This window comes from Ambystoma mexicanum, chromosome 7p (genome assembly GCF_040938575.1).
Source record: "Ambystoma mexicanum isolate Mex_15411 chromosome 7p, UKY_AmexF1_1, whole genome shotgun sequence".
In the NCBI taxonomy this organism is placed as follows: Eukaryota; Metazoa; Chordata; class Amphibia; order Caudata; family Ambystomatidae; genus Ambystoma; species Ambystoma mexicanum.
In genome coordinates, this window is record NC_090939.1 from 69,644,612 (window position 1) to 69,660,289 (window position 15,678).

Sequence of the window (15,678 nt, forward strand, 5' to 3'; positions counted from 1 at the left end):
GTGTATCCAATGAGGGCAGGCGAAGGCAGTCAGAGGCAGGAAAGGCAGCAGGACCCGCTAAACAGCCGACAGTACTTAAGGAGTACTCAGGTTTTTCACACCAGTAAATATTCTCTTTGGTGTCCTGCATAGAAACTCCCCTTCCTCGACTACCTGTTTACATCTTCATGCCACAATCACCTTTATTTGAGACGACAGATGCATCTGAACGATGTCAACTACATTAGCAGCAGCATGCAAAGGGGCACCACTCAATCCATCAGCTCAGAAGGCTTGAATTATTAGCTGCTGACTGGTGCCCCTCTGCTCCATACCTGCCCTCTGGCTACAATCTGTCTTACCAATACTTGCCGTCAGGATCCTTTTCGTCCATTGCTCCCTGTCCTTCCCTCCTCTTTTTCCTGCAATGCCACAGCAGGAACAGAAAAGGACTGTTGTTCTCATTTGAACAGTTTTGGCTATTAGATGACGCTCAAGCTACACCTATAAGCCATAATTATTGTATTGGAGCCAGGAGGGGATTTGAGGAGGGACCTACAGCTTTTGGGTTTTGTTTGGTAATTTACTGGCCCATTGTCTGGCCATAGCCATGCTAATCGCAATGACCATGACCATTCCCATCCACTGCCTGCCCCTCCCCACCAAAAGCACAAACATCCTGAGATCTCATTATGCTAGTCATATCAAGCAATAACATCTAACTTTGCTGCATTGTACGCCTGCCAGTTTTCTTTCAAAGCAGTCTTGTGAGGGATAATGGCTTAATTGCACTTATAAATGCACTAATGCTGTAATACAAATGTCTTAACCAAATATGCGTTCAGCCACTTGATTTATAAACTGTACGATTGTCGTTTCACCTGTACCATGAACTTAACTCCAGTTTAAAGCACCAATTGGCAAAGCTAACAGTTTTGGCTTGTGTACACGTGTTTGATAGACCCTGCCAGTAACTGCATCATATGGCCAGATACTCAAACTGCTTTCAAGCTGTTGCCATGTTATTGGCAAATGGCTGTCCATGCCTACACTAAAACCCAAACTGTTGGCTTTGTCCGTGATTGTTTCTGTATGCATGGCAGCCATCCTAGTTTTCTGTGTTTTGGAGGGAATGAGTTTGCTCACCTATTGTTTCGCCATGTGGGTCCAAGTGGCATTAATACACTACAGAATGGGCCATGCCTGCTGTTTAAGCTGTGATCTTCCCTTCACATGTGCCCTCAATTCAGGCTTGCAGGTGGTTTCCGCAGGGATTGCCCTGCCTGCGGCGTATTAATGCTTCAGTAATGCTAATTAGTAGACTTTCTTAGCCCAGTTGATCATGTGAGAGGCGTCCTAGTTTGCCTGGCTGCATTCCCTGTTTCACTGCATCTTTTTTAAGCCTGGCTGTTCCTACAGTGATCTGATGCCATCATTTTAGGATCAGTTTTAAGCATCCCTCATTCCCTTGCAGAAGCGCAGGGCAGCACTGAGAGGAAAGCGATGGATGAGGCGCTTGGGAAAAAACTGAAACGAGAATGGTTCGGTTTGGCAGGCAAGCGTGCAGAAAAATTGGAGAAACTCGTTCAGAAGTCTGACCGGGCCAAGGCAAAGATCTCCCAAAGGAAGCACGAGTGGGAGCTGCTGTAAGTCCAGCTTTTACATTTGACCCTGCCACCGGTAATTGTTTTAATGTGTATGGGGCTATTGTAAGAGAGGCACGAGCCTCTGAAATGGACTGTATATGTTTACACTCACCCTATTTCATAGCAATTCTACACTCACTCCCTTGTTCACTCCTCTTGGATTCTCGTGTCCGAGTCCTGCTTAGATTTGTTCATGGACTTGAATATTGTACTGATGAGGGTTACACTTTAGCTGATTTCACATACATTGAATACATTTCATATAGCCACAGAGAAAGTCACATCTATTTTTTTATATAGAAACAATCAATTGAAGAATGTACATTAGATATCTTTCTTTCAGCTAACCACTATCACATCATATAGTTTTCCAACCTAAAAAATCATGATTTAATTATGGTGCACACAAGCCCCCAAAAAAGACATGTTGCTGTTTAGTGAATAACTTAACATTTCATACTGCTACATAGTCATTCAGACATATACTTTTCAGTGTCTTCAACCTTCAATTTTATACCACGCCTCCGTAGGGACCAGTATTAGTTTAGTGTTTACATGAAGCACAAATTGTACATGATGATAAATCTCGTCTAAATGTTATCTGGGAAGTGTTTACCTGCTCTGCCCCATTGAGTCTCCTGAGGCATTTACTCAGCTATCCTTGTTCTATTTAACAGTTTCAGCAATCCGCTTGAAGTAGCAGATCACCTTTGGATCAACACATGTGGCCAGCGTCTGCTGCATGGCTTGAGTGTATTGGGTAGCCAGTCATCAGCTGTTAGAAGAAAACCAGTTGTCATGTCACAAGTTTGTCCAGGGAGAATGTCCCTCGGGGTAGCTCTTCATCATCTTCGACCTCCATTGCTGCTGCTTGAGCTACTTGTGTCAGGGCTACTTCTCCCTGAGATTGGGAAGCATCCCTGGTGTCTCTCTCATGGGGTGGGACTTATAGACCTTCTTCGTGCTCTGATTCCTCGCCGGGGCTGCCTTCAGATTTGGTCTGACGGCTCTGGTCGCACCTGCCAGGGCAAGAAGTGGAGGGACCCCTGGAACGTACTCTTTCAAGCTTTTAGGTTAATGACCCAGACGGCTGTTGAGTATTTGTCCAGGTTAAGAGATGAAAGATGGTCTCTACAGGTACTCCTGGCACTGAGGTCCTGGGACACAGGTCTCTTCTGCATTTAAAACCTTGAGGTCAGTTTTTCTTCCTGGGATGTTGGGGTATAATGTCTCTGTACACCACAAGGGGTTTTGGCTTAATTTAGGCAGGCTTGCTGGTGAAATCACTGACTCCTGGCATTGCTGGGTCTGGCGGTCGAGATTTTAGGAGACTGACAAGGCTTCTAAACCCCACTTCTGTTTCTTCTTTCTCTAAGCTGCACCCCAGTATCCTATGTGTGAGCTGCAACTCTTTTTAGCATGGGCAGCTCTAGAATATAGGGCTGATGATCCCAATTCTGACACCAAATGTCAAGTAGACGAGTGGAAATCAATGGGTCACTGGGACATAAAATGCATTCCTAGTGATCAAAAGAAAAGGGCTCAGCTTAAACATAACGCAGGATATCTTCTGTGAAGGCTAATTAATTTAATAAAATGTCCAGAAGTCTCCTCCATGGGTTGAAATGAAGAAATGTTGCTCTCCCAGTAGTGTGAATGACAGTGTCCCCCAGCCCAGCCATCCCCGAGGAACTGCTGTCCTTAATAAAAATCATGTACACTCTTTGCACTCTTTCCCGACAGTCTTCTTTATGTGGCCTTTTTGCTCTCAGCCTATATAAGGGAAGTCTACAGGCCATCCCGACTTCCCTCCAGATCAGTCAGTATGACTTTTAGCTGCACTGAACAGTCTGCCTTGCTTCTGGTAGGGATGGCTGTGGTGTTGGAGGGACAGTCCTTCTACTGTACTGCTGGTGCTTGATGGTCTCTTTGTAACTCCCGTCCTGGCTTTCTTCCAACTCTTCAATTCATATTGCCTATTCAACTGCCTGCTTCACTAATTCATATTTCCTGTTGACCTCACTAGTCTGCTAGGGGTAGGGTACCTTGGCAGGACTGTCCTTCTCTCTCTACTTCTCTAAACTCAACATTCCTTCTATGTTTTCTTTATTCCATGTGGCCGTTCCCTTTCTGACCTATGGGTTGTCTCTCTAACCATTGCTATGGGTTTCTCTCTCCCTCCAGCCTCTAGTGTGCCACTTTCCACAATCCTAGGGGTTTCTCCCTCCCCGACCTCTGGGGTATAGCCTTCCCCAATCTCTCTCGTCTCCAGCCTTGAAGTTGTAACTTTCCTCAATCTTAGGGTTATTGCTCTCTTCCCCAGCCATGCGGTGTACCTCTCCCTGATCTTAGGGGTATCTCTCTCCTCCCCAACCTCTGGGGTGTAGCTCTTCCCGATCCTAGGGGCCTCTCTCCTGCCCACTTTGAGAGGCATAGCTCTTCCCCTTAACCCCTGGGGCATCTCTCGCCCCAGCCTCTGGAGATTATATCTTGCCAACCTCTCCTCCTCACTCCTGTGTTGTTCCTCTCTTCCCTCCTTCTTGTTCCCATGCTCTGCTCCAACTCTCTCCTTCGTCTTCTCCAGGTCTCTCAAGATTCTTCTCGCCTCTGCTCCAGCTCTTTTCTTCCTCCTTCCTTCTCCCAATTACCTTCTCTTCTCTCATCTAGATCGTCTTCTCCCTACTTCTCCCAGTCCCCTGTTCTCATCCAGACACCTCCAAAACTCTCTTCTCTTCTCCTCAAGACAGCTTCTTCTCCTTCCCCCAACTTTTGATGCACCTTTTATATTCCCTCGTCACCTCTCTTTGGGGTTGGAGCAGGTAGGGAGTCTAGGGTGGGAACTGGTTCTTATTCCTCCATGGGTTGTGTTTTGTGATGCGAAGAGATTCTGGCTTTGTTGACCAGAGATGTTTTGTGCTGATCTCCTATCATGGCTTCCTATTATTCATTTAAACCCCAAGGGAATTCTTCAAGCCCTGGACACACTTCCACGTCTCCTCCTAAAGGAGTATGGGGGTGGCCGAAGCTGTTCAGTTTGTGGATTTTCCTTTCCATGCAGCTTGCGAGTCGGCACTGTGTTAGTTCAATGGGGTTTTCTGCAACTATGCCTTGTGCTTTTCTCTGCGCCTCTTTCCCAGTATACATAACCTCCATAAAGGAAACATAATGTCTAGGCTGTCCTTTTGACAAGTCCCTACCAAGCCCACAGATGGGGTGAGGTTCCCTAGAGGATCCTCTCCAACCTGCCTCCACATCATGTAGTGAGTGGCAGCACCTGGCCCCCTGGGTTACTCCATACCCAACCTCAAGAGCAAGGCAGTGCCCCTCTTCACAGTATTGAATTTCTGATTCCATCTCCACCAGGATATAGGAGGCTTTCCCTGGCGCTTGAAGAAACTTTGGGGATGGGTCTACTTGTTGCACGGCTGAGGGCATAGTGTTCCTCGAAAAATGGTAGTTTCCAATGAGGCTTTAGTTACTTGGACTGATTTGGATGCAGGTTTATTGTGTCCTTTTTTTCTTTTCTCCCCCTAATCTTATAGTAATACTACATGGCTGCACTGTATTTATACCTGCTTCTGGTGAAACATATGAATGTTATAGTTTTCTTATTAGCCACTTGCTTCAAGTTAGAGGAGGATTGTGTTGATGGTATGTAGGTTGCCTGGCAACGTTGGTGTGCTACTCAGTATTATGCTGCCACCAGTGCACACTGGCATCATGTGTTGCCAGGTAACGTGAAGCAGTTCACATAGGCATTCCACTACTCTCTGCGCTGCACGTACCTGGCTTGGGCTGTTGCATGGACCAGTCTCGCACAAGTGGCCTATTGAGGTTGGTGCATGCACTGTGGTGAGTAGTGGGCGACTCCCGCTGCGACTGTTAAATGTGGTTGGAGTTGGTTCAGGGTGTTAACTCCATTGTCAATGCGCAGGGTATCATGAAAAGTTAAAGGTCACTAAGGAACACACCTCGTCATTGAAGCCACTTCGTTCAGCTTCCTGCACCTTGTAGTGCTGCTCAGCCCATGGTGCTACATAAGACTGGTCTTGTAAACTATTAGGGTCTGTGGGTTTTGAGGGCTCTTCATAGGCAGGGATGATGCAATGCTATGACCTCAAGTGGCTACTGTGGGCGAAGATCAGCTTGTTGCCAGTTTGTAGAAATGAGACCCTTCCATTTGGTTCCAAATGGCCTCCTCCAACTGTGCCACAGATTGCTGTGACATCAGGAAAGCCACAAAGGTCCTTGTTCCATGACATGGCCAGAGGAGTAAGTGACATCAGCTCAGCAAAAGATCCAACAGACCCTTTGTGTACTACATGTTTCTCATTGCAATTTCATCAAAGTAATTAGGAGTTAGTTATGGCCCTCATTATACGTTGGCCGGTGCAGTGTTAACATGCCGGTATTACCGTGTTACTGGCCCGTTACTGCACCGGCCAACAACGAGTTTGCCAGTGAGGTGACCGTAAGGACCTCCAGCTAAAAGCTGGCAGTCATTCCGCCACCTTACCAGCAAAAAACTCTGGGAATACCGGCACCTGTAATACTAGCAAACTCCCCCATGGAGTCCTATAGGACTCCATAGAATGGGGAGTTGCCACTGTTACTGGCACTCGGAATCCATTGACATTCTACCGGACCGAGTGCCGGTAACGGATTTACCGTTTGCCGGTATCCTGGTGAAATTACTGCCAGGTTACCGGCAAACTTATTATGAGGGCCATTGTAACAACATCGAGAATACCATAAAGTCAACATAGACAACATAATTGGAACTTCGTAGTGATTGTGCTGCTGCGGCTTTCACCATTGGCTGTGTAATTCAGACCATATCCACAGGGAGAGTCATATCCAGTGCATTGCATGCATAGTTCTAATCTTAGAACATTGGCAGGAGTTGAGGTCCATACATCCGCAACTCTACTTCAAAATCTTATTTAAAGATTTAAATGTGTTTTTTATGAATCGATTGCCACAAAACGTCACCTATAACATGCATCACCTTCACCCTGTGGCACACAGGTTTTAATCCCAGCAGCACTGACTCAACACTTCATCCGTCCATGCTCTAATCATTCCTGATGCACCCATAGTAGTCCCATCACTAATCAAGGTGTCCGCAGATTGTTAATATTTGTTTTGATCTCTACTATTGAGAATGGTTAACAGGTTCTTCCTTGAAATTATCCATTCTAGGATCGGTTTCCTTCCTACATAATGATCAATCAAGACATTGACCAAATTATTGTGTAGGAGGAAATATTTATTATGTACTAGCAGAAGTACCCGTTTTCTGAACGGGTTCTGTACACGGACATGATAACAACCATCAATTGTTGAAAATGAATGACTGTGTAGGTCGCTGTTGCGCCTCACCCTGGCCTGGTGCAGTTCATTGCGGTGCATTGCAGTGCAAATATCTCAGACAACGTGCATCCTAGGGCCTTGAAACATGGTTCCCGAGGTGCCATAGGGACCTCGAGATTTGTTCCTCGTGTCATGACCCGTTGATAAACAAAATATTTTGTTTCCCTTCCCAGTGAACATGGTTTACGGCTTCATTGGCAGGCACCATCTCGCAAAAATCCTCTGGAAAAGTAATTTCATGCGTTGCAGCAAATATTTGGAAACGTCTGGCATGCTACCTGCCTTCAATTTCGCCTCTCAAGTCCATTTGCCTCTCATACATTCTTTGTTTCTCTTCCCGTTTAACATGGTTTCCGGCTTTGTCGGCAGGCCACAAACACATTTTTACTTTTGTTGAAATATGGGGAAAGAGGTGGGATGTCCAAATTTCATGTAGCCAGTAATGTCCGAAGGGTCCTAACTGGAAAGTGTGCAAAATTTGGTGCAGATTGGTGAAACGGTGTGGAGTTCTATAAGGAACAACCCCACCACAGACACATAATCACTTTTATATATAGATGGTTAGAACGCCTATCAGTGGCACTGTACACCAACCTACATGCATGCTCACATGTTCGGTTATTCCATATGTTTCTCCAATCTGTGTTTACTTCTGCAACTCGCACACTTCTAGAAGATGGCAATCATATTTTCCTTAGATTAACTGTTTCCTCTGTTATTGTCTAAATTTGCAGACACTTGTTGCCAAGTGTTTTTTAACAAGTCTTTCAAATATAATCCATTATATTAATTTCATTATTAATGAAGGGTTGTGTTAGTCGCACAGTTCTACTACTGCATTTGATATGATATAAGTCATTTTTTACGCGCCTGTACACAAGTGTTTCTCGGATACGTCATAATGTGGATCTAGATTCATAGAGTAGGGAATCAAAACAAAGCTTATTCTGGCTTGATGTTTCCCCATCTCATGCCTTACTTGAAAGCCCATTAACGGATATGCATCTTCTACACCAATTCATCCATAATGTGATACCAGTCATTGTCTACACCTCTTCCATTGATTATTGGCGTAGCAGGTTCATCCATTTTCAATTGTGCATTTTCTACGCCAATTCGTCCATAATCTGATACAAATCCCTTTCTACACCGCTTCCATTGATCATTGGCATAGCAGGTTTATCCATTTTCGATTGTGCATGTTGTAAGCTAATTCATTCATAATCTGATACAAGTCCCTTTCAAATGGATTGTGTCCACCCACATATTCCTCATCTTAGATATCTTAGATATTTGTATCGGCAGCTTTGCTGCTTCAGAAAAAAAAATTCCACACCAGGGAGCGCTGTGTTCAATGGTCATGGCATTAATGTCCCTCGAATACTGCTGTCGAGCATCAATGTCATCCGCAGTATAAATAGTTTGAGCCTCGCCCGTTGGCTTCAGTTCCGTTTTTCCGAAAGCTTTTGCTTCGTGTGTATGAAAATGGCGCTTCACTCATTTGAGATGTCGTCATCTTCAAACCCTTCTTCCCCTAAAAAATACCAGAACTGCGGGAAGAAAATGTCAATAACTGATCCCCATTGAGTCTGCTTCTGGTGCCTGGGTCCCGACCATCAAGTCGACGACGGCGATTCCTGTCAAGCTATGACGGGTAAAGCTCTCAAGGAACGACGAGGTACATTGGCGGTGGGGAAGGAATCGTCAAAGGGCTCTTCGAAGAAAGATAAAGGCTCCACTGAGTCTAGGGAAAGGTCCCCGACGTAAGTCGAAGAAATCTAGATTTCGGTCAAGAAAATCTTCCTCTTCTTCGAATAAAACGACGAAGAAAAGACATCACTGTTCTCCCTCTTCTTCAACGTCTCCCTCATCTACTGATACAGGGGTTATCTCTTGTCCATCTAAACATGAGTCCCCTCGGAAATGGGAGGCTTTTAGAGACTCAATGATACGAATCTTCGAGAATGCGGCCTTGACGCCCTCGAAGAGATCGCGTGAAGACCATGCCCCAGCACATTCTAAGGATGACATAGGAAGGTCAGAGACTAGACGCTCCAAATCCGGTGAGAAATCGAGGGTGTCGTCGCGAGAAACCTCTCTGATACTTCACAAAAAGAGTAAAACCGGCCTATTGGTGCATAAACCGAAAGAGTCACCAGACAAAATGGCGTCAGGTCTGTCGAAACCGGTGGCAAAGGTTTTCTCGACACCTCAGTCAGTCTTCCTCGACGCCTGTGTCAAAGGCTCTGTCGACACCTTCCTAGACAGCGCTAATATCGAAGGCACCTTTGACCCTATCGAAAACAGCCTCGATGACATTGACGCCATCGTCGAAGTAAACATCAATTCTGGCACCATTATCGACGCCTTTGGCAAAACCAAGGTCAATGCCTCAAAACACAGAGAAAATGTATACTCATGTGCCCTGAAAGGACTTTTTCAAATCCATGGCCTCTATTTATGAGGAAGTACAATCCTCAGAGGAGGAGAACTCCCCTTTTGGGGCTCCATATGGTACAAAAAATGTTCCTGAGGAATTAATTGACCCTCAATCAAAAATGTCTGACCTCTATGACTGTCTCCAGACAGCTAGTGGCATAGACATGTCACCTGAATTAGAATTTGACAGACCTGATCCATCTGATCATGCTGACTCAGCTTATCGAAACATCATGAATAGGGTGGTGGAGTTTATGGGATGGAACAGGAATTCACCCATTTATGAACAGGAGGATATGATGGATATCCTCAGTAAAGGTCCTAAAAAGGATCCTATTGTACCTTTCCATACAGCCCTTGAGAGGAAGGTTATGGCCGCATGGGAAACGCCAGAATCTGGACCGGCGGTTAACAAACATTTTGCAAGAAAATATAGATCCTCATCCTCTGACCCTGAATATTTAACTAAACATCCCATTCCTGAAAGCTGTCATGGTCACTGGCTGTAGTACACAGGCCCCACACCACCAGGTGATGGGGACAATGGGACACTCAATCCATTCTCTTCCCTTTGGGATGTACAAACACCGGGGGCCCGGCTGGACTCAAAGGCACCAGGCTCATGTACAAATATAAACAGGAAATAGTTCCTCTGTTATATTCTCACACCACAGGGCGTACACATGGACACACGCAAGGTAGACGCTATCCTCCACTCGCTCTCACCAACATCTAAGAAGGGAGTACAGAGCGTGTTCGGGTTCGCCAACTTTTATCGTCGATTCATTCCCGGGTTCTCCCAAATCATTCACCCAATTACCTCCTTGCTGCGAAAGAATAAGCAATTTCATTGGTCTACAGAAGGCAGAAGAAGCTTTCCAGAAACTAAAATCAGCATTCACCACAGCGCCAATTTTACGTCATCCCCAACCAGATCTACCATACGTGGTCGAAACTAATGCCACCAACGTAGCAATGGGAGCGGTTCTATCACAACAAGACCCTGAGAGAGGGCAATTGCACCCCGTGGCATTCTGGTCTCGTAAGTTTTCAGCACCCGAACTAAACTATGCAATCCCTGATAAAGAGTTGATAGCGATTAAAGCAGGATTCAAAGTATGGAGACATTACCTTATTGAGGCTAGACACACATTCACCGTCATCACAGATCATCACAATCTACAGTATTTAAAGAATCTTCACGCCAACTCCGCTGGGCTCTCTTATTTTCGGAATACGATTTCATCATCACCTATAAACCCGGAGTACGCAATGGAAAGGCGGACGCCCTGTCACGCATGAGCGAGGATAAAGAGGCATTCACCCCACCAGATCCCGTGGCCATCATTCCTGAAGGACAAATCCTAAGCACGATTACCGCAACCACCTCGGTAGATGATGTAAAATCTGATCTGCAACACCTAATGGATACATCAGCACAGCAAGACTGGCTATCGAAGAGAGACCGATACACCATCGTGAACAATCTACCATACTTTCAAGGGCGACTGTATATCCCGGACAAAAAACGACAAGGTCAAATCATAGCAAACTATCATTATTCCTTAGTAGAAGAACATCCAGGAATAGCTAAAACTCAGGCCAAAATAAAGAAAAGCTACTGGTGGCCAACCTGGAAGAAGGATATTACCCAGTTCATCGCAACCTGTGATGTCCAAGCTCAACACAAGTCCCAAAAACAGTCCTGCAGGTATTCTACGTCCTTTGATGGTACCCCGGCTCCTTGGCATATGCTATCAAAGGACTTTATTACAGACCTTCCCCCCTACAAAGGATACAACACCATTCTAGTTTTTTTTTTTTTTTTTTTAAATAGATTTTTATTGATTTTTCAACACAAACAACGATACAAACCAAACAGCAGTGCAATAAACAATATTCCAATGAACATTTAACCATTAGTGCGCACCACTCCCCTGATCCCTCCCCCCTCGCGAGCCATTTTCCATGTCTTGTTCCGCTTCTGTTGCACATGAGCGAGCATCGTCATCATCTGGATCTCCCAACATCCCTGTCCCGAATATGCAGGATATCAATGTCTTCCATGCCATCAAAGAGCCCAGTTCCTCCTCCCAAGACATACAACTCGCCTCTTGCCACACCGCTGTCTCAGCCTCCGCCCATTTCTGTAGGTCATTCCACCACACCTCAACCCGTGGCTTGCTACATTTTTTCCAGCCCATGGCTATTCGTCGTTTGGCCAGCACATACGCTAAGTCTTTCAGTTTGCTTACATGTTTCTGCTGCCGAGGTCTGGGAAACCCACCCAGAAGGCATGCCCAGGCGGTGTCTATGGCAAACGTGACCCCTCTCTCTCTCAGCTTGCGCGCCGCCTCCCTCCAGAACCCCTCAATCACTGGGCACGCCCAAAACATATGCGTCATGTCCGCATTTTCTTCGTCGCATTTGGGGCACGCCTGTCTGCCTACATTCCGAAATTTGGATATCCTCAGAGGGGTCATGTACGCTCTGTGCGTGACGTACAGTTGTATTTGCTGCAGTCTGGCATTTCGAGACACTTTCCTGTGGTACCCCAAAGCCCGTTCCCACATCCCATCTCCCATTTCGATCCCCACCTCACTCTCCCATTCCAATCGTAGGCATGCCAGTTCCTTCCCAACTTTCGACATCACCATCTCATACAGCCTAGAAATTTCATGTCCCCCTTCCGTTGTATCATATATCCCCGCCATCGTAACCTCCGATTCGTCTGCCATGATATTCTCAGGCCACAGTTCCCGTATTTTCTTCCCCAATCTGTGGTATGTAACATATTGGCCTTCGTGCAATCCAATCTCCTCGCTAAGTTCCACAAACCCCTTAATATCACCCTCCTGCCACACATCGCCCAATGTCACCAACCCCACCGATTCCCAGTAGGTCCTAATAATCTCCCTCAGCTGTCCATCCACCCCCGCCAGGGCAACCAGTGGAATTTGCGGAGAACACGGAAGTGGGTCACCCATCATTGTACATGCCCGTCTCCACACCTTCCACCCCAGCTTCACCATCGCCGGGTACCCTCTCGTGACAGCCTCGGGCAACCAAATGACCTCCTTTAAGAAAAATGGGGCACAATCTTGCCCGAATAGTCTGAGTTCTGGGGTCTCTTCGTCGGACAGCCATTTAGACACAAACTGTAGTTGGCTCGCTATGTAATACGCCTCAAAGTTTGGGAGTTTGACTCCCCCCTTTTCATGAAAGTTCTGTAACTTCCAGAGCGCTACTCTGTTACGAGTACCATGCCACAGAAACTCTCTGCAAACCCCATTTATTTTAGTGAAAAAACCCTTAGGGATCATGTATGGGATGTTGCTAAAGTAATGTAGCAGCCTAGGCAGAACTACCATCTTGATCATCGCCCCACGCCCCATCATCGCTAAGGGCAACTTCTGCCAAAAGCTCATACATGCGCGTATCTTCTCAACAGCCATCTCTGTGTTGCGCTTGTATTCTTCCTCCACCGTGTGGTAGATATCTATTCCCAGGTAACGGAATGTATTGACTGACCAGGGCACCTGGAGCACCGGCAGCCGCTCCGTGGGAACACCCCTATAGCAGCCCAACGGGAAAATGTACGATTTCTGGGGGTTGACCGCTATGCCCGACAACCTCGCATATCTCCCCATCACGTCCAGGATATGTTGTAAATTCTCCTCCGGATGACTCAAGTACAATAACAAGTCATCCGCATACAGGGATATCAGATGGTTTTCTCCCCCCACCTCAATGCCCACGATATCATACTGCTGCCGCAAGTACAGTGCCAGAGGCTCCAGGGCCAAGATATACAACATCGGGGACCAAGGACACCCCTGTCTAGTGCCTCTACTAAGCTGCCATCTCTCGGATATAATCATGCCCGTCCGAACTCTAGCCAGCGGAGCGCTGTACAGCAGCTCCGCCCATCTAATATATCCTGGCACCAGTCCGTATTCTCTCAAGGCCGCCAGCAGCCACTTCCAATTAACCGAGTCGAAGGCTTTAACAGCGTCCAACGACACTATCGCCATTTCCCCATCACTGTTAGATCCCATTTCAATCACCCGGTGGAGTCGTCTATGGTTTTGGGCAATGTTTCTCCCCGGGACATATCCCGTTTGGTCCGGGTGTACCAGTTTGCCTATCACCCTCCGCAGTCTGTTGGCCAGGACAGCCGTTAGTATTTTGCTGTCCTGATTCAGCATAGATATTGGTCTGTACGACCCACAACTATGCCCGGGTTTATTAGGCTTAGGGAGCGGTATAATAATCGCTTCCCTGAGCGATTCCGGCAACCTCCCCTTCTCGAACGCCTCATTAAGCATATCAAGCATCGGGGGGAGTACTTCCGCTCCAAAAGTTTTATAAAATTCACTGGGCAGGCCGTCCGTTCCTGGGGTCTTGCTAGTGGGTAGCTGCCGGACGACCGCCTCCAACTCCCCTAGTGTTATTGGGGCATCTAGTTCCTCTCTTTCCTCCGTGCTTATCCTGGGCAGCCCGATATCTTGCAGGGTCTCCAACATTTCCTCCCGGTCGCCGCCACCCGGATCCCCATACAATGCTTTATAGTAATTTACGAATTCCTCATTGACACCCTCCTGGGTATTTATCTGCTCCCCATCCTCTCTAATTATTGTCCTAATCGGGGGCCTCGGGGTTTCTCTTTTATATAACCATGCCAAAAGACGACCCGTTTTATCTCCTCCCGCATGTTGCCTTTCAATATACTTTTTGTAATTTAGATTACAGAGCCTCCCCCAATGTTCTGTACACTGCTGCTGCAGTTTAAGCACCAGTTCGTTATCTATATGCTCGCTCTTCAGCACCTTTTCCAGCTCTCTCTCCGCCTTCTGTAAATCGACCAGGGCCCCATTCTGCAAACCTTTCGATTTAGCAATCGCCACCCCTCGTACCACAACCTTAAAGGCCTCCCACAGAGTTCCCGCCGAGTCAACGCTGCCAGTGTTGGTATCGAAATAGCTAACTATTTCCTCCCGCATGTCTTCCCTAAAAGCCTGGTCTTTAAGCGCCTCTGCGCGCAGGCGCCACGTCGGGATCCGCGCTCTGGGGCGGCCATATTGCCATCCCACCACCATAGGCGAGTGGTCCGAGAGGACCCTCGCTCTATATTCCGCACTAGACACATCCCCCAAGACGTCCGACGTGGCAAAAATATAGTCTAGCCTAGTGTGCAACCGCTGCGGGGCCGAGTAATGCGAGTACTGTCTCTCATTGGGGTGCTTGGTCCTCCACACGTCATCGAGCTCAAAGTCCCGCAGCAGCGTCCGCAGCACCCGGGCTGCCGGGGCGGGCCTAATCACCTTATCGTCGGATCTGTCCATCCCCGGGTCCAACACACAGTTGAAATCCCCTCCCCAGAACACCGCACTCCCCACACACCAACTCAAGTTGGTACTCATGGTCCGGAAGTACTCTGCCGTGCCCTGGTTCGGGGCATACGTGTTCACTACACACATCTCTCTGTTCTCGACTACCCCTCTCACCATAGCCAGACGCCCCTCAGTATCCACACGTTCCTGCTGCAGTTGAAACGGGACATGCGGCGCCACCCAGATCAGCACGCCTCTAGCATAAGCTGAGTACGCGGATCCTACCACCGTTCCACCCCACTTTTTCTTCACCAGCTCTAATTTGTCTCGGGTCAAATGCGTCTCTTGCAGTAATGCGACGTCTATCTTTTGTCGCCTCAAGTACAACATAACTTTGTTCCGTTTAAGATAGCTATTGAGGCCCCTGACGTTCCATGTTAACAATTTTAGCTCCCCCATGATGTACTGATATCTTGCACTCTCCCCCCCGACCATCCCTGCTCGTTCATGTTATCCAGAAGTCTCATCCAAAATCTTCCCTCAGGGCTCGCGATCCCATTCAAACCTCCCAACACTATGTACACCCCAACTGCCCCCACACCCCCCATTCCCCCTAACCATCCCCTCCCCCCCAACTCCCTCCCCAACTGTTGCCCAGCTCCATCCCGGGAACTCAGGCCCCCCCACATCTAGTTCCGGCTGTTACACACAGAGCCCAGTAGGGTAAAGTCGCCCTAGCGGCCACTTAACTAAGAAATACTAAACGGGGGTGAATGGACCAGCCCCGAAAGGCTCCCATGTACGACAACAATTACAGTGCAAACAGTGCATTTAACATCCAGTTCCAGGCCCGACCTCCCCAGGCCATAGCAATAACTATAGTCAAGTCCCATAGTCTCCGGCAACAC

General features: G+C 47.3%; 1 protein-coding gene across 3 annotated transcripts in view; it reads left to right on the forward strand.

The window, feature by feature from the left end:
• The window catches only part of CFAP44 (cilia and flagella associated protein 44), a 1,393,686-nt gene that overhangs the window by 1,068,782 nt on the left and 309,226 nt on the right, over positions 1 to 15,678 (forward strand). For all 3 annotated transcript variants that reach the window (XM_069635797.1, XM_069635796.1, XM_069635798.1), the window contains one exon: positions 1,454 to 1,625. In XM_069635797.1, coding sequence (XP_069491898.1) covers positions 1,454 to 1,625 — 172 coding nt within the window. The remainder of the gene's footprint in view (positions 1 to 1,453; positions 1,626 to 15,678) is intronic.